The sequence below is a fragment of the Hypanus sabinus genome, chromosome 5, assembly GCF_030144855.1.
Source record: "Hypanus sabinus isolate sHypSab1 chromosome 5, sHypSab1.hap1, whole genome shotgun sequence".
NCBI classification, from domain to species: Eukaryota; Metazoa; Chordata; class Chondrichthyes; order Myliobatiformes; family Dasyatidae; genus Hypanus; species Hypanus sabinus.
Window position 1 is genome coordinate 170,678,880 of NC_082710.1, and position 26,680 is coordinate 170,705,559.

General features: G+C 45.6%; 1 protein-coding gene across 1 annotated transcript in view; it reads left to right on the forward strand.

Moving 5' to 3' along the window:
- Positions 1 to 418: 418 nt before the first annotated feature.
- LOC132393824 (uncharacterized) overlaps positions 419 to 26,680 on the forward strand; it is a 51,964-nt gene continuing 25,702 nt past the window's right edge. Inside the window, exons 1-7 of the mRNA XM_059969214.1 lie at positions 419 to 543; positions 1,329 to 1,449; positions 2,876 to 3,214; positions 20,478 to 20,807; positions 21,719 to 21,832; positions 24,462 to 24,480; positions 24,578 to 24,615. Of these exons, the coding sequence (XP_059825197.1) occupies positions 1,407 to 1,449; positions 2,876 to 3,214; positions 20,478 to 20,807; positions 21,719 to 21,832; positions 24,462 to 24,480; positions 24,578 to 24,615 (883 nt within the window). The 5' untranslated portion in view covers positions 419 to 543; positions 1,329 to 1,406. The remainder of the gene's footprint in view (positions 544 to 1,328; positions 1,450 to 2,875; positions 3,215 to 20,477; positions 20,808 to 21,718; positions 21,833 to 24,461; positions 24,481 to 24,577; positions 24,616 to 26,680) is intronic.

The following is a 26,680-nucleotide window of genomic DNA, read 5'->3' on the forward strand; positions in this document are numbered from 1 at the left end:
TTATTTCAGATTTCCAAAATCGACAAAATACTATCTTAATTGTTTTCTCTATTAGGTCAAGAGGTGTGAACGACCTGATTTGTTTGTTGGTTGTTGTCCGGCGAGCCAACAATGACAGAAGACCCGTGCGGGAAAGTTTTTAAAGTGGAAAAGCCATTGCAGGGTGACAGCTCCACACTCTCGACCTCGGAAGTCCGGGTCTAGTGGTACGAGTAGTCGTCACAAACTTGGTTGTCGTGGGTGACTCTAATTTCTTCAGTGCCTACTCATGCCCTTTGCTCTCCACGTACTATTGCAGAACCGCCTTCCAGTCCGGCGGATCAGATCAACATTAACCCTGATGCCCACTCCCTAGATTTCCATTAGTTGCCTTCGCATATCAGGACAGGCACGTCCCTACCTCACCCGGGTATGAGGTCCGCCGGCTTCCTTCACCTGGTTTAGCCTGCCTGTCATGGCGGTGTACCGGGGAGTGCCCGCTGTCACATGCAAACAGGCGCTTGGAGACACGGTTGAGAGCTGAGCATCCGGTGGAACCCAAAGGTAAGTTAGCTGCCCCAAAATGGACTCAAGCCCCTTTAGCAGAGTGCCACCCCTCCCCGCACAGCCCGTTCACCAACTGATTTGTACCAATCATTTAACCTCCTCCGTTAAAGTGACACTTTGATGTGGGGATTGGAGTCAAATGCGAAATAATTTACATTAACTGGCATAACGACAGTTTCGTAAACTAACGTTAACCATTTCAGTTTGATCTGCGGAACCTTTGCCGCAAGTGTTAGCGCAGTTTTCTCGCAGCTCCTGCGACCACGGGTTCGACCCCGATCTTTGGTACAGTTTGTACGGGTGGAGTTTGCACATTCCGCCTGTTTCCCCGCGGGTGCACCAGGCATGTGGGCTCCCCACACCCCGGGTGCTCCGGTTTCATCCCACGTCCCTGCTGGTTGTGGATTGGATCAAGTGTGCGTGCGAATTACAGGAGGAGTGGAAGTGAAGATATGGAAAATGTGTATCCCAGTCAGCACCGAAGTGGTGTCGGTGATCGGCAAGAGCTGAATGGCCCGATTCTGCGCCGCGCAAGAACGTGCAACTCCGAGATCAGAATCCGCCAGTCCAGACGGGCGACATCACCACGAAATGGCCATGGCTCATCGCCGAACCACCCTAAAGTCAATGAAGCGTTTACTGTCACGGTTTCCCCAGTTTCTAATCGCCTTGTAAACCAAAGTCCACTTTGTAAAGTGGTTTATCCAACTCGTTCCAATTATTCGGAATTGAACTGGAAAAATCCAGCGGACAGTACTTAATCTCTCCGAATTTTCCAACAGGTGGCACGAGGAGGCTCGGCTGTCGGAAGGGAGAAGGAGGGAACACTGAAGTACCTCCTCTGCTTTAGTGGAGAAGCGATGGAGGTGGGCGCCATTCTGTGGCTCCTGACCGTCTCCTCCAGTGAGTAACTTTCTGTTCCTTTACGGCTACAGCTTGGGGGAGAGGGCAATGGGCAGCGCGGGAAAAGCGGGAAGGTTCGTCCGTTTCATTTGCGTTAACATCCAACACACCTACGGATACACTGTGGGCAGCCCGCGAGTGTCGCCACACATTCCGGCGCCAACGTTAATGTCCACAATGTTGACAGAACAACACCGAACACAACAAAACAAGCCTCTTCCCTCTCCCACGCGCACACACGGACAGTCCTCCAACTCCAAGAACAAAGTCCGGGCTTCTAGTCTCCAGGCTTCCGACACCGACCCCCTGACCAGCGAACGGGGGAAAGGGGGACCCTGAATTCCTGGTCGAACACTGAGCACGCCGACTTCGCGCTTCTCCCTCCGTCCGTTCCAATCCTGATGAAGCGTCTCAACCGAAACGTCGACTGCTTATTCCCCTCCACAACTGCTGCCTGACCTACTGAGTTGGCCCAGCGCTTCGGGTGTGTCACTCTGGATTTCCCGCTTGTGCAGAATCTCCTTGACCGTGGGAGTTGGGAAGTTTTGTTATAGATTGTGAGGCCGCACCTGGAATATTGTGTACAATTTTTGTCTCAGTGATTGTAGACTCAGAGCACGAAAACAGGCCATTCGGTCCAACTCGTCCGTGCCGACCGTGTTGCCCAGCGTTTGTCACACTGCCCCCTACAACTCCCCTATTCATGTACTTACCTGGGAGGCTTTAAAATGTTAGTAATGTATTCACCGTAACCACCATTTCTGTCAGCTCATTTCAGACACGTAACACAACTTGCGTGAAGAAATTGTCCTAACGTCCATGTTAAAACTCTCTTACGTCCTCTTGTTTTTAGCAACCCCCCCACCCCGTGGAAAACTAGTGTTTTCAGACTATCTATCCCCTTGTTGTGTTACATCAGGTCACCCCCTCCATCTCCTACTTTCCAGAGAATAAGGTCATGGTCTATGCAAAAAAAACTCCTTGCAACTCAGACCCCCAAATTCAGACGGCATCCACGTGATTTTTTTCTGCACGCTTTCTAATTAGTAATATCTTTAATAGGATGGCTAATTCTCTACAAAATATTCCACGTGCAGCCTCACCAACGACTTGTACAAATGAAAGATAAAGCCTCGACTCCGATCCGCAAAGCTCCGACTGAAGATCATCTGCTTCACTACCTGTACGCCGCTTTCAATGAACTATGCTCTGATTCTCCTTTGTTCCGCCTTTTCCAGGCTCCGATCCGCACTTTCTCTGTAACTGTAACACTTTATTCCCCATTCTGCTATTGTTCCTCCTTCGCACTAACTCATTGAATCGATGTGATGAAATGATCCGTATGGATGACAGACAAAATGTATTTCAGTACATGTGACCATAATAAACCAGTTTACCCATTTTAAAGTTTGCTCCCTGCTTTCAGGCATTGGTGCTGAGAAGTTTGTGGTCATTCAGGACAAGTCAAGCATTGTTGCCACAGAAGGGGAGACGGTTGTTATTCCATGCAGACACAATGTCACGAATAGGGTATGGTCGAACCACTGGGTCAAGGGTGCCCGAAATGGAACAGAAGTGACCAATGAAAGAGCAGAGTACAGGGACCGCATCCTGAAACCTCAAGGGGGTGATCCCTCCACTAACAGCACAGACGTTTCCCTGCGACTGAAGTACGGGCGGCCGAGTGATTCTGGGATGTACTTCTGCAAGTTGAAGGGAATGGAATGGGAAATGTATGGGGCAGGGACGTATCTCACAGTGAGAGGTAAGTCAACCATCAAGTATCTCCTTGTCAGTGCGAATCACACCCACCACCCAAACAGAATTTGGTCACGGCAGGAAAATGATGGATACACTCATGAGGTCAGTCACGCACTGCGGAGAGAGAAGCAGTTAAATGATTAGGTCAGCGACCCATCCTCAGAGCAGGGAAGCAAAGAAAAGAAGAATCTTGTAAACAACTTTTTTTTACCCAGTTCTGAGGAAAGATCTTCCACTTCAAGCATTAACTCTGTTTCACTTCCTGCAGATGCTGTCATGGTCCGGATCGGTTCCCCTCTAAATTTAGTTAGGTTGCGTTATAATAATAATTCCGTTTCACGTGTCCCTTGAGCTTGGCAATTAAGGTGATCTACTCTCGACCCGAATCGGCAGCTTATAAGCCCCTGGCTTTAGCCATTCGGGGTGAGAGTGTTAAGAAGCCTTAGCAAGTCGCCGTTGCTATCACAAGCCATAGTTATCCAGCCCCCATTGGAGTGCCAGCGATTCGCTTTCCTTCGCCAGAGTGGGAACCGGGTAAGGAAAATCTGTCAGGGGTGAGATGAGGGTGGAGTCCTGACTCGACGTTCATGCCCATTGTCCGTGTCCACCCCTCGAAGAGTCCCGGTTCGGTGCCTGAGTGGAAGGCGGAGTCTTGGCTCGATGTTCATGCGCTGGTCCGTGTCTACCCCTCGAAGAGTCCCGGTTCGGTGCCTGAGTGGAAGGCGGAGTCTTGGCTCGATGTTCATGCGCTGGTCCGTGTCTGTCTACTTGAAGAGTCCTGGCTCGATGCCTGATCTGAAGGAGGAGTCCTGGCTCAATGTTCCTGTCCTGTGTTTTGGTGTTCACGTTTCTGGCTGCGGTGAATCAAGGTCCTAGTCTCCTAGTCCAGGGTCCGCGGCGATCCATGGATCCCAGTCTCCAAGGGCCGTGGTGGTCCCAGTCCCCAGGGTCCCAGTCTCCAAGGGCCGTGGTGGTCCCAGTCCCCAGGGTCCCAGTCTCCAAGGGCCATGGCGGTCCCAGTCCTCAGGGTCCCAGTCATGGCCACGACGATCCATGTTCCCACTGTCCAAGTCATGGCCGCAGCAATCCCAGTTCCCTGTTTCCAAGTCCCAGGTCCGCGGCGATCCAAGTCCCATGTCCACTAGTCCGAGGTTCGTGTTCCACTTTGTCCTCCTTGATTTCCCGATTTTTTGTGCAGCGAGTAATAATCGCGATTTTATTGAACCTAAGAAAGACGTGTTTGAGTCCTGCGTGTGGGTCCTCTCCCAGCACCCTTGTCCCCACCTTGTGACAGATGCTACCTGACCTGCTGAGTGTTTCCAGCATTTCCAGTTTTTACCTCAGATTTCAGCATCTTCAGGCCTTTTTTTTTTACTAATTTTTTATTGAAACATCAACAAATTACATTTAATACAACAAATTGCCAATTACATTTTGACTGTCTAACCCAGCCACCCCTCAACCTTCACCATTGCCCCTCTACCCCCTCCCTTCCACCCACCAACTGAACCAACTTACAAAGCATTCTTATTTTAACAAAAGATCTTTTAAGTTAGATATCAAATTTGTCCACATTAAGATTGAGTTTGGTCATGCATCAGTTACTCTTGCTGATGAAAGTTCCAAGTAGGAAATGTCCAAAAAGCTCCGAAGACTGAGTATATGAAATATCATGGGGAGGTTTCCAACGCTGGACTATGATCTTCTTAGCTGCAGTTAGGCCTGCCAGCCAGACACTGCATGTTTTTCTGTAAGGGAAAGGTGTACATTTAGAAGATGTACAGTGGGGTCCATTGGTAATTGTACCCCCATTAGTTCTGTAAGAGTACTGATAACCTTCCCCCACAAACCAAAAACCCCAGTGCATTCCCATACAACATGTATAAAAGAGCCAATGGTTCTGTGGAGGCAAAATGAGCAATATGGGTCAGGAACCAATCCCATTTGATGTCTAATTCTCGGTGTTAAATATGCTCTATGACAAAATGTCAAGTGTATATACCGATGATTTGGGTTTTTCGAAGCACCGGCAGCATTATCCCAAATCACATCCCAGTCTAAGTCTTGTCCCAATTCAGGTATGTCCTTATCCCAGGCTTTCATTCCTGATGTGGGCATATAATTCTGGGAGTTTAATTTATCATAGATACATGATACTATCTGCCCTGGCGCAACCTGTATCCAACTTAAAACGTGATGGTCCTTTAAATCTGACCCCCAGGGAACGCCATAGGCTTTACAAGCTGATCGTACTCTAAAGGAGAAGAAAAGAGAAAATATTGTTTATCAATATTGTATCGAGATATCAGTTCTTGAAAGCTAAGGGATAGTACTTGCCCCATTAGCAATTTGAAGAGTAGCAATACCTTTATCCTCCCAAATTCTGTTAGTGAATGGTTTCCCCCGAGATAGAAAGTGATTTTTGTTCCATAATGGAGATGACTTGCACCCATACACTTTTTAATTTTAGGAATTTTTCTACTGCTCTAAACACTTGTAGCATATGGGTTAAAATTGGACCATAATACAAATCACATTTTTTTGTAGACATACAAAAACCACAGTCAATGAGAACCAGGTTGCAGTAAGATTAACCATTTACTGTTCACTCTTCACATTAACATATGGTTTATCTCGGCGTCTAATTCGGCGTTATCACTTACACCCGAACGAGAACGCTACAGTGAAAAAGCGTTGCTCTCACTGTGATTTCTAATGCTTGCAAAACAACTTCTGCTCGGGTCTGCCTTGTGGTGAGCCCCCACCCTTGCGTCGATCTCAAACCGGTCTTTTCCCACAAGATGCGGCGAAACCGGATGTGACGTCATCACATGCCGATATATTTTACAGGCAATTAATATACTTTAAACACTTCTAATTCTAACTAGAAAATACTAACAAATAAATTACTAAGCAAAAATATTATAAACTAAATAACTGTCATAAAGACAACACACTCCCTGCCTGACCTTCGTAAGGTCACAATGAACAGAGTACAAAACTTAGTCTCTTAATCAGTCATTAGGTAGAAGTAGAATAACTTCTGTAACTGGCCTTTGGTAAATTTTCACATCGCCTTGGTCGGTGGTCTTCAACTCGACCTTCCTGACATGTCCATCCCCACTAGGTATGTAGCAGTGATTCTGGCCATTGGCCAGCTGTTGCGGGCGATTTGCTTGTCCCTGAGCAGGACTAAGTCTCCAACTTGAAGATTCCTACGGGGTTCTGTCCACTTTTGTCTGTGTTGCAACAAAGGTAGATATTCCTGTCTCCAGCGAGACCAGAATCGATTTGCCAGAGCTTGGACTTGTCTCCATTGCTTTGTGTACAAATCCTTGTCTCTCCTTGTGGAGGGGGAGCTCCTGCCTTCTGCGTAAGGAGCGTTGTTGGTGAAAGTATGAAGGGGTTTTCTGGGTTAGAAGACACAGGTAGGAATGGCCGTGCGTTTATAATGGCTGTGACCTCTGCCATTAGGGTGCACAGTACCTCGGGTGCATTGCTGCATCTCAGGTTTCTTTTTCCGGGTTTTTCGTAAAGACGTGAACCGCTTGACTGCCTGCTCTTTGTTATTTGGTGAGCGCTGGCGTGGTTCTCTGAAAGGCAATGGGGCGACCCCATTCTTTGCTTCATCTCTGAAGACCTTGGTGTCCTTTGTTTTTAAGGAAATGGCATCTTGAGCTGATTGAGCAAGTTTATTACCATGCTCGGTTTGAATGAAAACTAAATGACCTAGCGTCTCGTCAGTTACTTTACGCTTGCTAACGTCTTGTTGTGCTTCCTTAGGGTACACCTTAGTGAGGCAGATCTTGGAACAAGAACGGCTTGACTGACCTTGACCGCAAACTCCTGTACAGTTCGTGCTGACAACTGTTGTCCTATAGTGAGCCTCTCCCTCCCCACCGTCCTGTTGTGGGGGTGAAGGAGCGTTGTCGGTTCTTTCATTCTCAACTTCATCACGGAGTTGCGAGGATAAATTGTCTTCCTCGTATGGATGTGATGCAGTCGTGCCTCCCTGAGGTTCCTCATGGCTTGGGATGTTATCGAATATGTATGGAGGGGAAGAACAAGCCTACCTGTCTATTTGAGATCAGACATAGTCGATTGTGCATTCCAATCTGGTCCTTTCTGAAATAGATCTTACTTCGGCCAGATCATGCATTCCTTCAGCTTCTTCTATGTACTCTGCTTCCGCCTTGGCAGCTTCTTCTTCTCCTTCGAGCTGCAGCACTTGCAACTTTGTCGACATCCTTGCCATTTCCTTCTGGATTTCGGGTTCTCTTGCAGCCCTTTCCTTCTGGATTTCGGCTTCTTTGGCGGTCGCTTCCATTTTCAATTTTGCTAGTCGCTTGGCGTAGTCCACCCGCACATGGGCAGCATCTGCCTTTGCTCTTGCCTGGGCGGCCTTACTTGCTGATGCCCTACTGCCCTTGTCGCTGGGCGGCATCGACTTGATGCTGGATCGAGATGACATTGCAGCACTTGAAACACCTGATAATGTCGCTTTTTCACTGTAGCGTTCTCGTTCGGGTGTAAGTGATAACGCCGAATTAAACGCCGAGATAAACCATATGTTAATGTGAAGAGTGAACAGTAAATGGTTAATCTTACTGCGACCTGGTTCTCATTGACTGTGGTTTATCTCGGCGTTTAATTCGGCGTTATCACTTACACCTGAACGAGAACGCTACAGTGAAAAAGCGTTGCTCTCACTGTGATTTCTCATGCTTGCAAAACAACCTCTGCTCAGGTCTGCCTTGTGGTGAGCCCCCACCCTCGCGTCGATCTCAAACCGGTCTTTTCCCACAAGACGCGGCGAAACCGGATGTGACGTCATAACGTGCCGATATATTTTACAGGCAGTGAATATACTTTAAACACTTCGAATTCTAACTAGAAAATACTAACAAATGAATTACTAAGCGAAAATATTATAAACTAAATAACTGTCATAAAGACAACACAAACTGATAAAATTAATGCAGGGTAAGATGTTCATTTTAATGACTGATATACAGGCTGGGACTAATGCTGGCAGGTCTCCATCTATTAATATCTATTTTTTTCAAAATTAAAGAGTAATTTGTTTTAGCCACAGATGATAGGGAAGTATTAACTTTAATACCCAAGGAGTGGACCTCATTTGTCACCATAATTTGTAGAGGGAGAGACACCTTACTTTTATCTGTATTAATAAGCATCAGTGCTGATTTTGACAAATTAACTTTGTATCCTGAAAGAAATCCAAATTGCTCCAGTCTTTTTAAAACATAGGGGAGAGTTTGTTGAACATTTGCCATATAAACTAGCGTGTTATCCACGTAAGGTGATATCGAATGTGATGTTGTACCTATTGTAATAGGGGAGATCTAAGGACAGTTTCTAATTAACAGTGCAAGCAGTTCAATAGATATAGTAAAAATTAAAGAAGATAAATGGTCCCCTTGTAGTGTGCCCTGTCCTATGTCAAATAACTCTGAGAAACCTCCTCCCACACATACCCGGGCTGAAGGATGAGCATAGAATGTTTGAATCATATTGATAAATTTATCGCTGAACTTAAATTCTTTAAGAACTCTCCAAAGATATGGCCATTCAAGAGGATCTTTTTCCCCAAACGCTTTTACGGCATTTAGAAATAGCAGGCCACAGGCAGGTGGGATTTTATGTGTTGCACTCGGTATGTGTAAGAGCCGGCAAATATTATCAGATGCGAGACGCCCCTTGACAAAGCCCGTTTGATCTGGGTTAATTATTTTTCCAGCTACTGTCTCAAGTCTACTGGCTAAGACTTTGGAAAATATCTTGAGGTCAGCATTTATCAAGGAAATTGGACGGTAACTGGCACACTCCAAGGGGTCCTTACCGGGCTTAGTTATAACTGTGATCAGGGCTGTGTTTAGATCTCTATGGAAAACGCCATTTCCAATAGCATAATTTAATGTTTCTAACCATACCAGTCCAAGAATATCCCAAAGTGCTCGGTAAAGTTCCACAGGTATGCCATCTATACCTGGCAACGGTCCTTATTTGTAGCTTTGACTGCTTTAAGTAGCTCATCCAGTGTAATAGGAGAGTCTAGAGTTTTGGTGTCCTCTAATGACAATGTAGGGAGGTCTAATCCACTGAAAAAATCTGTGAAGTCATTCTCAGAAAGAACTGAGCCACTTGCATACAGTTCTTTAAAGTAATTCTTGAATGTCTCATTTATTTCCTTTGTTGAAGATACTACTCCACATTTAGCACATGTAATTGCTGGTATAGACCTTTTAGCTTCCTGTTGTTTGAGCGTTAGTGCCAAAAGATGGCTCGGTCTGCTGCCTTCTGCATAATACTTATGTTTGGTTAAATGGATCACATATTCTGCCCTGCTTCTTAATAAGTCATTTAATTCTGCTTGTTTTGTTTTGAGCTTGTTTTCTTTTGTTATGGTGTATCTCCTTCTGAGATCATTCTCCAAAACCTTACATTGTTTTTCTAGGGTGAAAATTTTTTGTAGCCGGCGTTTATGTAGATGGGCACTGAACCATATGGCGTTATTTCGTAAGAAACTCTTGATGGAGGCCCAAATCACTGTCACATCTGAGACACTATTTTTATTTAAATTTATAAATTCTGTCAGTTTTCTTCTCAGTTGTGATAGAAATTCATCGTTTTTTAGAAGAGTGGAGATAAACCTCCACCTATTTTTAATTTTGCCATAATTACAAGTAGATATGACTGGGTTGTGATCAAATAGATGTCTGGGCACAAATTCTATTGAGTGTACTAAAGGCAGCAGACAGGAGGACATAAGAATGTAATCTATCTGAGAGAAAGTTTTATGTCTTGTGAAGAAGAAGGTATAGTCTTTAACAGATGGATTATGCAGCCTCCACACATCAGTTGAATTTAAACCCGTTAGAAAAAGTTTAAGCGCTTTGGAAGCAGATTCTTGAGAGCTTGATATAGTTGAAGAAGATTTATCGAGGTTAATGTTTACCAAAGCATTCATGTCCGAACCAACATATAGTTGGTAGTCACTTAACTTCAGTAACTGTGAGGTAATTGAGGGAAAAAAATCAACTTCGAAAATAGTTGGGGCATATAGGCTAATGAATGCAACTTTTTTACCCTGAATGGATGTACAGCAGAAAGCTAGACGTCCTTTATTGTCGGCACCAGACATTTCAATTGCTACATTAATACTACGTCTCATTAATATCATAACTTTTTTGGTACGAGTACCATCAGCTGATGCCACAATGGGTTTATAAAAGCGGTTTTGAACCCTGGTAATGTCATTAGGTTTAAGATGTGTTTCCTGTAATAGCGCGATATCTATTTTCTTCCTGCTTAAGAAATCTAAAACCTTTGAACGCTTGTAGATTCAGTTTAATCCTTTAACATTAAATGGTACAACAGTAAGATTTTCTAATTTATCTGTGTTGCTCATCTTCCCCTGGATCTGTTGTTGTAAGTTGGTGTTGGAGCCCCGAGTTACCCCCCTTCCCACCCCACCTCCCATCACCCCTCATATTCAACCCTTTACTTTGTAACATCTGTGAGTGTCACTTAGCAATGTCAGACACCGACCACTGACATTAACTGCCCCCCCTCTAGCAACAACAAATTAGAAAGGTAAAGCAGTTCTCATAGACAATTATATCAAAGAGCCAAGAAAAAAAAACCTGGACAAACCCATTAGCCTATATAATTAAAACCATTTCTTTCTCAAATATAGTATAACACATTATCAAGACCCCAACATCTCTCTAGTGAGAAACTGTCACTTTAACAGATCGTCGCTTGGCGATGGCTCCCGTGTTATCTTATCTGATGCCCAGTAACATAAACAAGTCTATTGGAGACATAACATTCTAAAGTTATTCTAAACAAACTGCTGTTTTTCAGCTTCATTCTTGATTAAGTATGACAATTGAACATAGAACATAGAATTGTACAGCACATTACAGGCCCTTCGGCCCACAATGTTGTGCCGACCCTCAAACGCTGCCTCCCATATAACACCCCAACTTAAATTCCTCCATATACCTGTCTAGTAGTCTCTTAAATCTCACTAGTGTATGTACCTCCACCACTGACTCAGGCAGTGCATTCCGCGCACCAACCACTCTCTGAGTGAAAAACCTTCCTCTAATATCCCCCTTGAACTTCCCTCCCCTTACCTTAAAGCCATTTCCTCTTATACTGAGCAGTGGTACACTGGGGAAGAGGCGTTGGCTGTCCACTCCGTCTATTCCTCTGAATATCTTGTACATCTCTATCATGTCTCCTCTCATCCTCCTTCTCTGCAAAGAGTAAAGCCCTAGCTCCCTTAATTTCTGATCATAATCCATACTCTCTAAACCAGGCAGTATCCTGTTAAATCACCTCTGTACCCTTTCCAATGCTTCCACATCCTTTCCACTGAGGCAACCAGAACTGGACACAGTACTCCAAATGTGGCCTAACTAGAGTTTTATAGAGCTGCATCATTACATCACGTCTCTTAAACTCTATCCCTCTACTTATGAAAGCTAACACCCCAAAAGCTTTCTTAACTACCCTATCTACCTGTGAGGCAACTTTCAGGAATCTGTGGACATGTACCCCTAGATCTCTCTGCTCCTCCACACTACCAAGTATCCTGCCATTTACTTTGTACTCTGCCTTGGAGTTTGTCCTTCCAAAGTGTACCACCTCACACTTCTGCGGGTTGAACTCCATCTGCCACTTCTCAGCCCACTTCTGCATCCTAGCAATGTCTCTCTGCAATCTTTGACAATCCTCTACACTATCTACAACACCACCAACCTTTATGTCATCTGCTAACTTGCCAACCCACCCTTCTACCCCCACATCCAGGTCGTTAATAAAAATCACAAAAAGTAGAGGTCCCAGAACCGATCCTTGTGGACACCACTAGACACAACCCTCCAATCTGAATGTACTCCCTCCCCCCCGACCCTCTGCCTTCTGCAGGCAAGCCAATTCTGAATCCACCTGGACAAACTTCCCTGGATCCCATGCCTTCTGACTTTCTGAATAAGCCTACCATGTGGAACCTTGTCAAATGCCTTACTAAAATCCATGTAGATCACATCCACTACACTACCCTCATCTATATGCCTGGTCACCTCCTCGAAGAACTCTATCAGGCTTGTTAGACACAATCTGCCCTTCACAAAGCCATGCTGACCATCCCTGATCAGACCATGATTCTCTAAATGCCCATAGATCCTATCTCTAAGAATCTTTTCCAACAGCTTTCCCACCACAGACATAAGGCTCACTGGTCTGTAATTACCTGGACTATCCCTACTACCTTTTTTGAACAAGGGGACAACATTCACCTCCCTCCAATCCTCTGGTACCATTCCCATGGACAATGAGGACATAAAGATCCTAGCCAGAGGTTCAGCAATCTCTTCCCTTGCCTCGTGGAGCAGCCGGGGGAATAATCTATCAGGCCCCGGGGACTTATCCGTCCTAATGTATTTTAACAACTCCAACACCTCCTCTCCCTTAATATCAACATTCTCCAGAATATCAATCTCACTCATATTGTCTTCACCGTCATCAAATTCCCTCTCAGTGGTGAATACCGAAGAGAAGTATTCATTGAGGACCTCGCTCACTTCCACAGCCTCCAAGCACATCTTCCCACTTTTATCTCTAATCGGTCCTACCTTCACTCCAGTCATCCTTTTGTTCTTCACATAATTGAAGAACGCCTTGGGGTTTTCCTTCACCAAGGCCTATTCATGCCCCCTTCTTGCTCTTCTCAGTCCCTTCTTAAGCTCCTTTCTTGCTACCCTATATTCCTCAATAGACCCATCTGATCCTTGCTTCCTAAACCTCATGTATACTGCCTTCTTCCACCTGACTAGATTTTCCAATTCACTTGTCACCCATGGTTCCTTCATCCTACCATTCTTTATCTTCCTCACAGAGACAAATTTATCACTAACATCCTGCAAGAGATCCTTAAACATCGACCACATGTCCATAGTACATTTCCCTGAAAAAACATCATCCCAGTTCACACCCACACATTCTAGCCTTATAGCCTCATAATTTGCCATTCCCCAATTAAAAATTTTCCTGTCCTCTCTGATTCTATCTTTTTCCATGATAATGCTAAAGGTCAGGGAGCGGTGATCACTGTCCCCCAGATGCTCACCCACTGACAGATCTGTGACCTGACCTGGTTCATTACCTAATACTAGATCTAGTATGGCATTCCCCCTAGTCGGCCTGTCAACATACTGTGACAGGAATCCATCCTGGACACACTTAACAAACTCTGCCCCATCTAAACCCTTGGAACTAATCAAGTGCAAATCAATATTAGGGAATTTAAAGTCACCCATGATAACAACCATGTTATTTTTGCACCTTTCCAAAATCTGCCTCCCAATTTGCTCCTCGGTATCTCTGTTGATGCCGGGGCCTATAGAATTCCCACAGTAGAGTAACTGCTCCCTTCTTGTTCCTGACTTCCACCCATACTGACTCAAAAGAGGATCCTGCTACATTACCCACCCTTTCTGCAGCTGTAATAGTATCCCTGACCAGTAATGCCACCCCCCTCCCCTTTTTCTCCCCTCTCTATCCCTTTTAAAGCACTGAAATCCAGTAATATTGAGAATCCATTCCTGCCCTGGTGCCAGCCAAGTCTCTGTAATGGCCACTACATCATAATTCCATGTATGTATCCAAACTCTCAGTTCATCACCTTTGTTCCTGATACTTCTTGCATTGAAGTACACACATTTTAGCCCTTCTATCTTACTACTTTATACCCTTTATTCTGCTGCTCTTTCCTCAAAGCCTGTCTATATGTTAGATCTGGCTTTACATCAGGCACTTCTTTCACTGCTCTATCACTCTGGGTCCCATCCCCCTTGCAAATTAGTTTAAACAATTGGGTATATTGAATATCACCTTAAAACTCTGACCTGCAATACTCAGAAACAAATTGGCCCCTTAATTAACTAAATACAAAAGTGCAACGAATGACTTTCCAATAAAAGAATAAGCAGACAACTTCACACCTAGAACGTTAACTTGCCCGTGCCTGTTAAATTGCGCATACAGGCTAGTCCAAGCTCTTAATGCAGTTCCATCTCCTCCGGAGGGGCGGGTGGACTTTGTCCAGGGTCTTCTTCCATATCTCCCAGCACCGATAATTTCAGAGCTTCTTTCGCTTCCTCTGCTGAGTTGAACTACATCTTCATGCCCTTGATATTCACTCTCAAAATCGCCGGGTATAAGAGAAATGAGTAGTTCCCCTTCTGTCGAAACTTAGCGTGGATCTCCTTGTATCCTTGCCGTTCCTGTGTTGTGCCAGCGTTGTAGTCGGTGAAGAACTGCAGCTGGGTGCCAACAGGGAGAGTAGGTTTGGCTTTCCTCGCGCCCTGCCGGTCGGTGTACCATAGAAGTCTAAAAATCGTGGTCTGCTGTCTTGCGGAGGTGTTGGAAAAGATCCTATGTGCTCTATTGATCTCCGATGGAGTGCTGTGGGAATTCTTGAGCACTGGAATCCAATTAGCGAGCATCTTCTGGAGGTAACCTCTTGGATCATCGACCTCAGCGCCTGTCGGTAGGTTGACCAGCCGCACATTGTTTCTCCTGGATCTGTCCTCCAAGTCATTTAGCTTCTTCCATATCTTAGTCACCTCCGCGAGACAGGAATTGTAATTTTCTCATTCTTGCCTAAGCAAACCTGAATGTTGTCTCTTTTGTTGAAGACCCTGCTAAGTTTTTTAGCATGAATATCCGTCTGTTCCTTTAATGACCGGAGAATGTTACCATTCTCTGCCATATGCTTCTGTATGGGGTCGAGAGCCTTTTCCAGCGACTCCTTTAGCATGTGGGCTACCGTTTCTTGCAGGGATTCCATCTCCGTTGCCATTGTTTGCTAAATTAGCATAGCTATTTCCTTGGATGAATCACTAGCTTGATGTCGTCTGCTGGTATCTTGTTTCCTGGTTGAGTTTGAACCTTTTCTTTGAGGCCATGTCTTTAGTAAGATCTTTCTCCAACTCAACCTTGTATTAAGACCATCTATGAGCCCTAAGGAACTTGAAAAGGGAGGGTTATATGTTAGCGCTCAGTGCTGTGCTGCTATCTTGCCTCATGCCCGACCGGAAGTCAGGCTTTTAATTTTCATTGTTAGAATTATACAAACAGGAGAATAACAAAAGAGATTCAACCTAGAAAAAGGGGAGGGTGTGGTCCCAAATCAAACCTGGCAGATGGAGTTCAACCCAGGTAAGTGTGAAGTGGTTCAGTTTGGTAAGACAAGTTTGAAGACAGAATGTAATATTAATGGTAAGGCTCTTGGCAGTGTGGAGGATCTGAGAGATCTTGGGGTCCATGTCCATAGGACACTCAAAGCTGCTGTGCAGGTACAGTTCCCAAACCAGGCAGTGATGCAGTCAGTCAGGATGCTCTCAGTTGTGCTCCTGCAGAAAGTTCTAAGGATTTGGGTGTCCATACCAAACTTCCTCAACCGTCTGAGGTGAAAGAATCAAGTCGCTTTTTATTGTCATTTCAACCATAACTGCTGGTACAGTACACAGTAAAAATGAAACAATGTTCCTCCAGGACCCTGGTGCTACATGAAACAACACAAAAATACACTAGACTTCAGGCCTACACAAGACAGTGCAAGATGGTACAATAATTATATAAACAAGACAATAGGCACAGTAAAGGGCAAATTACAACATAATAATAAATGATGTAAATGTAAACAATGTTTTAACAGAAATTGAAAAAGAAATGAGCAAAAATTGCAAAAGGAGTGGAGTGGTGTTCAGTTGAGTGTGTTTGTGTGTGTGTAGGTTGGTGTCAGACTAGACTCTGGTAATTGAGCAGTCTAATAGCTTGGGGGAAGAAACTGTTACATAGTCTGGTCCTGAGAGCCTGAATGCTTTGGTACCTTTTGCCGGAGGGCAGGAGGGAGAAGAGTTTGTATGAGGGGTGTGCAAAGCTAACAATACTGTTAGCTTTGCAGATACAGCATATGGTGTAAATGTCTGTAATGATGATCCCTTCAGCTGACCTCTCTATCCGCTGCAGGGTCTTACGATCCAAGATGCTGCAATTTCTAAACCAGGCAGTGATGCAGCTGCTCAGGATACTCTCAATACAACCCCTGTAGAATATGATGAGGATGGGGGCATGAGACGGACTTTCCTCAGCCTTCGTATAAGTAGAGACACTGCTGGGCTTTCTTTGCTATGGTGCTGGTGTTGAGGGATCAGTTGAGATTCTCCACCAGGTGAACACCAAGGAATTTGGTGCTCTTAAAGATCTCTACGGAGGAGCCATCAATGCTCAGCGGAGGTGCTATTGTGCCTTTTTCACCACACAGCTGGTGTGTACAGACCACAAGAGGTCCTTGGTGATGTGGATGCCGAGGAACTTGAAGCTGCTTACCCTCTCAACCCTAGAAGCATTGATGTCAATAGGGATTAGCCCATCTCCATTCCTCCTGTAGTCCACAACCAGCTCCTTTGTTTATGTGACATTGAGGGAGAGGTTGTTTTCTTGACACCACTGTGTCAGAGAGAATGACTTCTTCCTTGTAGGCCACCTCATTATTGTTTGGGATAAAGCTAATCAATGTAGTGTCGTCAGCAAATTCAAATAGCAGATTGGAGCTGTGGGTGGGAATACAGTCATGGGTATACAGGCAGTAAAGGAGGGGATTCAGAATGCAGCCCTGAAGGGCTCCTGTGTTGAGAGTCAGAGGGTTGGAGGTGAAGGAGCCCACTATTAACCTGCTGGCGATCTGACAGGAAGTCCAGGATCCAGCTGCAAAAGGCAGGGTCAAGGCCGAGGTCTCTGAGCTTCTTGTCGAGCTTGGATTGAACTACGTTGTTGAATGCTGAACTGTAGTCCAAGAACAGCATTCTCACATAAGCATCCTTCTTCTCCAGATGTGTAAGGACGGTGTGTAGAGCTGTGGCTATTGTATCATCCATCTATCGGTTGTGTCAGGAGGTGAATTGTAAGTGGTCCAGTGTGGGTGGTAGAAAGCTGCAGATGTAGTCATTGACCAGCCTCTCGAAGCATTTGCTTGTTATTGAGCTGAGTGTGACTGAACGCTAGTCACTCCGGTATGCTACCTTGGTCTTTTTTGGTACAAGGACAATGGTAGATAATTTGAAACAGGAGGGCACTCTACACTGGGAGAGGGAGAGATTAAAAATATTAGTAAACACACGTGCCAGTTATGCCACACACATCCTGAGTACCCACCTTGGGATACCGTCTGGTCCCACATCCTTGCGACTGTCCATCTGTTCAAAATATCTTCGTACCTCAACCTCCGAGATGACCAGGTTGCAGCTTGTAGTGGTGGCCTTCCTCGGAAGCTCAGAGTTAGCGACATCGAACCTTGCATAAAAGTGATTGAGCTAATCTGGGAGAGTGGCCACAATGTTGGCGGCACCAAAACGTTTGGCTTTGAAGTCTGCGATGGTATGCAGCCCTCGCCACTGATGGTATCCCCCTCAGCAGTGCTACGGTAAAGGAGATAGAGTTGCGATTTCTACCTCCAAAACGCTCTCCCTCCGAGAGATCTGACACCTGACCAAGTTCACTTCCCAACACCAGATCAAGTACAACCTCTCCTCTGGTTGATGCATTTACATATTGCACCAGTAACCCTTCCTGAACACACCTAACAAACTACCCCATCCAAACCCCTCGCTCCAAGGAGATGCCAGCCAATGTTTGGAAAGTTAAAATCACTTATCACAACAACCCTATTATTATTATTCCATTCCAGAATCTGCCTCCATATCTGCTCCTCCATGTCTCTGTTACTACTGGGGGTCTATGAAAACACCCAGCAGAGCTATTGCGCCCTTTCAGTTTCTGTCTTCCACACTGACTCAGTGGAGAATCCCTCTACTACTTCCTCCATTTCTGCAGCCGTGACACTATCCCTAATTAGCAATGCCACACTGCCACTTCTCCACTCTTTTTGAATCATCTAAAGCTCGACACGCTCAGCAGCCATTCCTGCCCCTGTACACAACGTCATAGTTCCATTATTGATCCACTCCTTAAGTTTATCTGCCTTATTTATGATATTCCTTGCATTTCAAACCATCTGACTGAGTGCATCTTTGTTCTATCATCTGCCTATTCTTCCTCACAAACTCCCTACAAGATGTCTCTACTTGTGCACCAACCGCTTCATCCTCTGCCTTTTCACTTTGGTTCCACCCCCTTCAAATCTTGTTTAAACCCTCCCCAACAGCACTAGCAAATCTTCCTTCCGGAATATTGGTTGCCCTCCAGTCCAGTCACCACTTCCCCGGAAGGATTCCGGTGATCTATGAACTTGAAACACTAATCCCTGTACCATCTCCTCAGCCATTCATTCTTCTGCACTGTCTTCCTGGCCCTGCCTAGCTCAAGGCACAGGGAGTAAACCAGAGGACATTGGAAGACCTACTCTTCAGCCTTCTTCCTAACTTCCTAATCTTACTGTACAGGACCTCTACCACTCTCCTGCCTATGTCATTGCTCCAACATGTACCATGACCTCCAGCTCTCACCCTCCGTTTCAAGAATATTTGCAACTGCTCAGACCCATCTGACTCTAGCATCCGGGAGACAACACACTATCTTGGTGTCTCATTTGCTGCCACAGAATCTCCTATCTGTCCCTGTAACTATCGAGTCCTCTATGACTATCGCTCCGCCTGACTTCACCCTACACATCTGAGGCTCAGAGTTGACCACAGTGTATCAGTCTGGCTGCTGCTGCCTTGCCCAGATGGGTCATCCCCCTCATCAGTATCCAAAGGGGTATACCTGTTGCTGAGGGGAATGGCCACAGGGGGACCCTGCACTGACTTCTTTCTCTCTTTATTTCTGTATTCACCCATCTACTCCCTGAATTCTGCACTCTAGGTATAACCAGCTGCTCAAAAGTTTTATCTATCAATTTACCTCCCTGCCGATGATCCTTAGTTCATCCAGCTCCAGCTCCTGCTCTTTAATGAGGTCTTTCAGGAGCTTTCAGATGTAGTCTTCAGGGAGACCATCAGGTTCCATGAATTTCCATATCCCACGTCTGCCATCCTGCCTGCACTGTACTATGGGCAGCCAAGACCAAATCAGCAATAACAAAAGGAAAAAACCAACCCTTCCTATTAGTTTCTTTGGCCTCAGCCTCTTCTCAACCCACTCTGACAATGGTCACTCCGCTAGACCCTATCTCTCTTTTATGGTTTAAAAAATAAGAAAGATCCCCACATAAGGTGAAAGAACTCACCACGTCTGGTGGTGCTACGCCTGCCTTCCACTGGTGACGGTGCCTCCAACACTTCCCGCTCCTGTGAACTGGCTACGGTTTTTAAGAAAAATCCTCAACAAGGAGAAGGAACTCATCGCATTTGGTGGCGCTCCGCCTGCCTTATGCTGCTGCTGATGCCTCTGAAATGATAAAGGTTTATCACTAATTCAAGAAACAGACAGAGCAGACAATTGATATCATTGTCACAGGGGATGATGTCTAATTCCAGAGGGCATGAATTTAAAGTGGGAGGGTATGTTCAAAGGAGAAATGTAGGCAAGTATTTTCACAGACAGATACAATAGGGCATTGAACAGGCTCTTAAACAGGCACATGGGTGTGCCGGAAATGAGGGATACGGACGCTATGTTGGGAAGGGTTAGCCTAATTGGACATTTGGTCACCAATTGGTTCGGCGCAACATTGTTTACTGAAGGGCCCATTACTGTACAGTACTGTCTAATGTATTTAAAATAGTAACTACTGAACTGTCCAGTCCATAGCCCAATCACACTCTTTGTTAAAACATTTCTGCTCACGATTTACCACCTCATTCTTTCAAAGTTTCTACCCCCAATGCCAACTCTGCCTGATGCCAGGATCAGAACGAGAAACAGGTTTAATATCACCGGCATATGTCGTGAAATTTGTTCACTGAAGCAGCAATACAATACATGATAATATAGAAAAGATAATAAATAAATAGATCAATTACAGGAAGTATAAATCTGTGTGTTTATTTATATGTATATTAAACAGTTAAATTTAAAAATTGGGCAAAAACAGAACTAATAAAAAAATGAAACAATGATTTCATCCTCCTTTAAACTCTGGTACCGACGATTGACAACAAACAATCTCGAATGTTGAATGTGTCCGGTCTTTAACACTGGGCCTTAATTCTCACCCCAATGACCAACTTCTAAACAGGAGGCATTGAATTTCTCCTTTCCCACTGCAGGAAAAAGCAGGAGCTTCATGGTTACGCAAGGCCAGTCCAGTATATTTGTAGCTGAGGGTGAAACGGTCTTCATGGTCTGTAGCCATAATGCCAATCACTCCGGAGACACCCGGCTCTACAGCTGGTACAGGAACACATCTGAAGTCTCCAACAGGACGGCAGAGTATGCAGGGCGTGTCCTTGGGCCTGACCAGCAGAATTCCTTCAAAGCTTCCATTAAGCTGGTGGATGTGAGGGAGAGCGATTCCGGAATGTACTACTGCAAAATACGGATAGACGGGATTGGCGAGGCAATTGGAGAAGGAGTACGGCTGATCGTGAGTCACACACGTGAGTGGTTCCCCACCCTGAGACAACACCGAGCTTAAAACCACCCTCCCCCATCAACTTTCTATTGTTTGAGCCCTGTCGGGTTTCCTGCCTTCACTTCCAGTGTGATCACCAACAGGACTGGCTGACCACTGCTGAATGTAGATGAGAGAATACAGATAACAAGAGTTACATTGGGGTGACTGGCTGGAGATCACACACTTATCAACCGATGAACAATGATTGGCTCAATGTGCAGATTATAGAACAGTGGCAGTGGAACACACAGCCCTCTCTCGTGCTGGGACCAGGTGGGGCAGTGGATCACACACTGTCCAATCCCCCTCTGGTACTGGGTGGTGTAGTGGGTTGAAGATGTTCTCTCCCCCTCTGGGTCGAGGTGGAGCAGTCAGTCACACACTACCCTCTTCCCCTCTGGGACCAGGTGGGGCAGTGGGTCACACACTGTCTGATCCTATTCTGAGTGATTGGGCAACCCGCATCTCAGGTTGCTCTGCATTTCTCCCACATCCCAAGGACATAGGAGTTGGTGGTTTAATTGATTGCTGTAAATTGCCCCCGTGTTGGGAAGTGGTAGAACCTCTGGGGATTTGACAGGAAGGTGGGGGAGGATCAGTTAATGGGAAAATAAATAGGATTAGTGTAGGACATGTATAAATGTTAGTTGAAGATCAACATTGGATGTGACTTTATCACTTGTAGGTTATCCTATTAAATTATTGGAAAAGCCCCTTCCCTGTGCTTCCTGCCCTGGACTTGGGAAAAGGGGGTGTAGCAGAGGCAGGAATGATTTCACCAGTGGGGTTAAACACTTTCAGGTCAGCTGCCCTGTCATTGTGTGCCTCACCATTCTCAAAGGGCCAAATGGCCTATTTGTGCTGATGTGTTCTGTGTCGTTTTCTCCCCCACAGGCAAACTAAAACCTGTCACGATTCTCCTGGTGATCCTGTTAGCAGCCTTTGGAATAGGAGGGACCATCCTGCTCGTCAGCATCCTGTTTCGTAGAAAAACCTGCAAGGTAGAAAGTAAGGGGACTGAATCCTTTACCTCTATAACCAGTTTAAGATAATCAGATAGATGGATTTGGCCATTCAGCCCATCCAGTTTGCTCCACCATTCCATATTGAGAGTTTTTCCCCCTCGTAACTCCGTTCTTCTGCCTTTCCTCCATAACTTTAGAAACCAATACCCATCAAGAACCTATCAACTTCTGCTTTAAATATACCCAATGACTTGGCCTCCATAGATTCACCACCAGGCTAAAGAAACTCTCCTTTACCTCCTATTCTGAGCAGTGCCCTCTATCCTAAACTCTCTCAATATTGGAAATATCCTCTCCGCTTACACTCTGTTTAGGCCTTTTAGTATTTGATAAGTGTCAGTAAGATCCTTTCTCGTCATTCTTCTAAACTACGGCGAGTACAGGCCCAGGGCCAGCAATCGTTCCCCGTACATTAACTCTTTCATTCCCAGATCAGTTTTGTCATTCTCCTCTGGATCCTCTCCAATGCCAGCACATTGTTTCTTAGATATTGAGCCCAAACAGCTCACAACACTGCCAATCTTGTTTGACCAATGCCTTATACCCCTAAAGGTGAGGAACATTTGGAAACCCCAAGGGGTTCATCAGCATGTGTAGATAAGCAGGGCAATTGAGGTAGTAGAGCTGTGACTCAGCAACACAGACACAGGCCCTTCAGCCGAACTCATCTCTGCTGACTGAGATGTCTGGTGCCATTAACCAGTGATTGGCCCATAAATCTTTGGTCATGATGGTGCAAGCTGTGGTCTCTCTGGAGATCATGGCCCAGACTTCGTTGTATTTTTAAGATTGAAGGGGTGGTTTTCAGGACAGAGAGTGGAGTCAGGGGTCAGATTAGGGTTTGTGGACAGGGATGTGAAGGAGGTAGAGGTCAGGACTCCACTCTGCGCCCAGTGATTTGGACGATTCACAAGGTGCACTCCGAGTCTGGGACTCTGCTCCGCACAATGATTCCAGCGATGCTGTCATGGCGATGAAATACATTCAGAGATTAGGCCTCTGCTCTGTGCAGAAAGGTTAGTCATGTGGGAGGGAATCTCCACAAAGGACACCATGAATGCCGGGCTGTCTCAGGTTGATGGGTCCCAGTATTGAACATCTGTGTGTCCAAAAGGCACAAGGCCCAGTCAATCGGCATCTAATTGTAATTGTGTCCAATTCAGCAGCTTTCTCTGATGACTAGGCTGGATTAACTTATTGTCAAATGCTCCAAGATGCGATGAAATCCCTTTCCTGTCTGAAGCACACTGGTGTATGTGGTAATACTAAATAAAACAACAAATACAGCGATGAGGACAAGACAACAGACTGGTGTAAGGAGAGTTATGTAATGTAACGTACGGCAAAAAGAAACGCTCGTCAGTGACAGGGAGGGCAGAATAGTGGGGCGGCGTGGTGACATTGTGGTTTCTGTAACACTGTTACAGTGCCAGCAAAGGGGTGGCTCAGTTCCTGCCACTGTCTGTAAGGAGTTTGTGTGTTCTCCCTGTGACTGCGTTGGTTTCCAATGGGTGCAGTGGTTCCCTCCACATCCTAAAGACATACAAGTTGTCTGGTTAATTGGGACATGGGTGTAACTGCAGGGAGCTGTCACGTCGGGCTGGAAGGACCTGTTACTGCCCTGTGTCCCTAAATAAAAATAAAATAAACAAGAACGAAGAGACCAAGTACAACTATCTCTAAGTGAGTGGCAGTGGGTCACACCCTCATAAATCATCTTTGCGCCCTCTCCAGTGCAATCACATCCGTCCTTCAGTGCGGCACCTGAACTGTGCACAGTCCTCCAGCTGTGACCTGACCAATGCATTATTAAGCCATATCATCATCTTTTGTACTCCCTGTGCTGCCCAATGGAAGCAAGTATCCATGTGCTTTGTCCATACAACTGACTCGGTTTTGAGGGCTAAGTGGGAAACCAGTGCATTCTGAAACCACCTGGGTGGAGCTGCCAACAAGCAGACTCCTGGTGGGCACTCATTTCAGTTCCATTCCCTACTCCCATTCTGACACGTCTGTCCACAAGGAGGCCAAACAAGGTGGAGAAGCAACACCTCATATTCCAGCTAAGGTGCCTCTAACCTGGTGGCATGAACATTGACTTCTCTAACTTCTGAAAATTCCTCTTGCCCCCCCTCTCTTTTTCCATTCCTCATTCTGGTTACCTTCTCAGCCCTTTCCTTCTCCTTACCGAACCATCACCCTCTTCAGATGCCCCTCGTCCTTCCCTTCAATTGCCCTCTGTCCTCTCCTATCAGATTCTTTCATCTTCAGCCTTTCACCTCTTCTACTTATCACCCTGCCCCCAGCTTCTTACTTCATGTGCTCTCTGTCACCTGCCCACCTTGCCCCTCTCCTGGTCTTACCTATCACTTGGCAGTTTGTACATCACTCCCCTCCCCTTACATTATCTTCTGGCTTCTTCCCTCTTCCTTCCCAGTCCTGTTGAAGGCTCTTGATCAGAAGAATCGACTGGTTATTGCTCTCCATAAATGCTGCCTGACCTGTTGAGTTCATCCAGCATTTTGTGATTGGTTCTCTGGACTTCCAGCATCTGCAGAATCACTTGTGTTTGTTGACTAATCAGCATCTTTCTTCTCTCCTTCCCTTCACAGATTCTGTTCTGGTTCAAAGGTGAGTGTTTGTTACACTCTCATGTTTCACAGAATCTGTGCCATTACCATGTAAAGGGACACACATGGAGTAAACCTTTTCCACTTTCTCTTTTCAGACAGGGGTTGTCTACCCTGAACGACAGCACCACAGCGGGTAAGTAAAAGCCCCCAGAGCCAATCTGTGTGAGTGTATTAGGCATTCTTGTCTGTGATGTTAGAGTTTCAAACAGCATAGAACCTGGCCATTCAGCCCTTCTCCATGCTGACCCATCAGAATTACCCTCACCTTCCAATACATAGCCTCGTGCCCTTGGCAATTCGAATGTCGATTTAGAATTGCCTGGCCCGCAGAGGGTATTCAGAATTTTCTTGCCTGTAGAAGGCAGAGGGTAGTTGCAGATGGAGCCTATTCTGCCTGGAGGATGGTGAACCATGGTGCTCTGCAGTGATCTGTTTTGGGACCACTGCTCCTTGTGATTTTTATAAATGATTCGGATGAAGAAGTGGGAGGGTGTGTCAGTAAACTTGTAGATAACATGAAGGTTGTGAATAGTGTGGAATGGTGTCAAGGATTACAACAGGACATTAATCCGATGCAGAGCTGGGCTGAGAATGGCACGTGGAATTCTATCCTGAAAATTGGGAAGTGATTCCCTTAGGAAGGCTTAATTTGAAGGCAGAATGCAAGGTGAATGGCAGAATTTCTAGCAGTGTAGAGGAACAGAGGGATCTTGGAGTCCATGTCCACAGATCCCTGAAAGGTTCCATGCAAGTTGATTGAGACATGACAAAAGCATATGGTGTGTTGGCCTTCATTACCTGGGAGAGTGAGTTCAAGAACCATGATGTAATACTGCAGCTCTATAAAACCCTTTGTGTATTGTGTTGAGTTGTGTGGAGATGTCAGGGGTAAGTTTTTCATGTAGAGACTGGTGTATGTGTGGAATGGGCCGCCGGCGCCGGTGGTGGAGATGGACACGATAGGGTCTTTTAAGAGTGTTACGCCTGCAGCCCCCTCCTTTGTGAGAATCGCAAGATCACTATTGAGTTGGGACAGAAGACCCAGGAAATGAGAGAGAGACGTGCGGAATGTCTTGTTCCCCCGGCGATATAAAGCTTCGGGACACGGCCATTGTCTCTTGAAGACAAACTTGTGGATTGAAATACTGTGCTACATGGAAGCCCTCAGGCAAAGTGGGCTGGTTGAGGGAGGGATTGCATCACCCCCAACCTGATTGACATCTGCGACCCTGTGAGTCAGAATAACTGAGGGTCTGTGGGAACAGCCCCTCAGACACACCAGAAGAAACACTAGCGATCCCGTAATAGCGGATGCCATTGGAAGGAGGCCACGTGCATTCGGTTCCATTTGCCCGGAACTGGTGGCTTTTACCACGGAAAAATGGCTTTTAGCTAACAACTGGGAAACCAACTCCCAAAAGACTCGAAGGATTGGCTTCTTCAAAGAACTGGACAAGTTTAACCCAAAATGCTGCAGCTTGAATGAACTAACAGTGACATTTATTTTTCCATTGGACAATACATTATCCCCTAGACAACGATAGAGCTATTTCTTATTGATTATTATTATACCCGCGCTTTTAGATTTAGTATTGACGACGTATATTATGTGTATGTTTGCATTGATCTTATTTCTGTGCCCCTTTATCAATAAATACTGTAAAAAATAGTACCATCAGACTTCAACGGACCTCTCTATCTTTGCTGGTATGTGACCCAGTTACAGGGTTTCGTAACAAAATTGGGGTTCTCGTCTCGAGATTTGACACCAAATTGGCGGCCAGTGAATTGGGCTTGTAAGTCCAAAACTTGGATCTGGTTACGCGGGTAGCCAGACGGGAAACCAGCAAAGATGGACGTGGGTGAATTTATAGAAAACCCGAGTCTGGAGGCGCTAGAGGCTTGATAAATTTGGCGAAGGGACTAAACCTCGCAGAGGTGAGGTTGTCAATGAAAAAGCGGGACGTGCGAAGGGCAATAACAGTATTATATTGGGAAGTATGTGTTTGCAGCTGAGGTATTGGAAAATATCCCTGAAAAGGTACCAGCTAGTGGGACGGCTCAGTTAGAGTTGGAGAAATTAAAGTTGGAACATACAATTAAGTTAAAGCAGCTAGAGGCAGCTGAGAGGGAGCATGCACTCCAGCTAAAGGAGTTAGAGGTGAAACAGGAGAATGAAAGAGCTGACAAACAAAGAG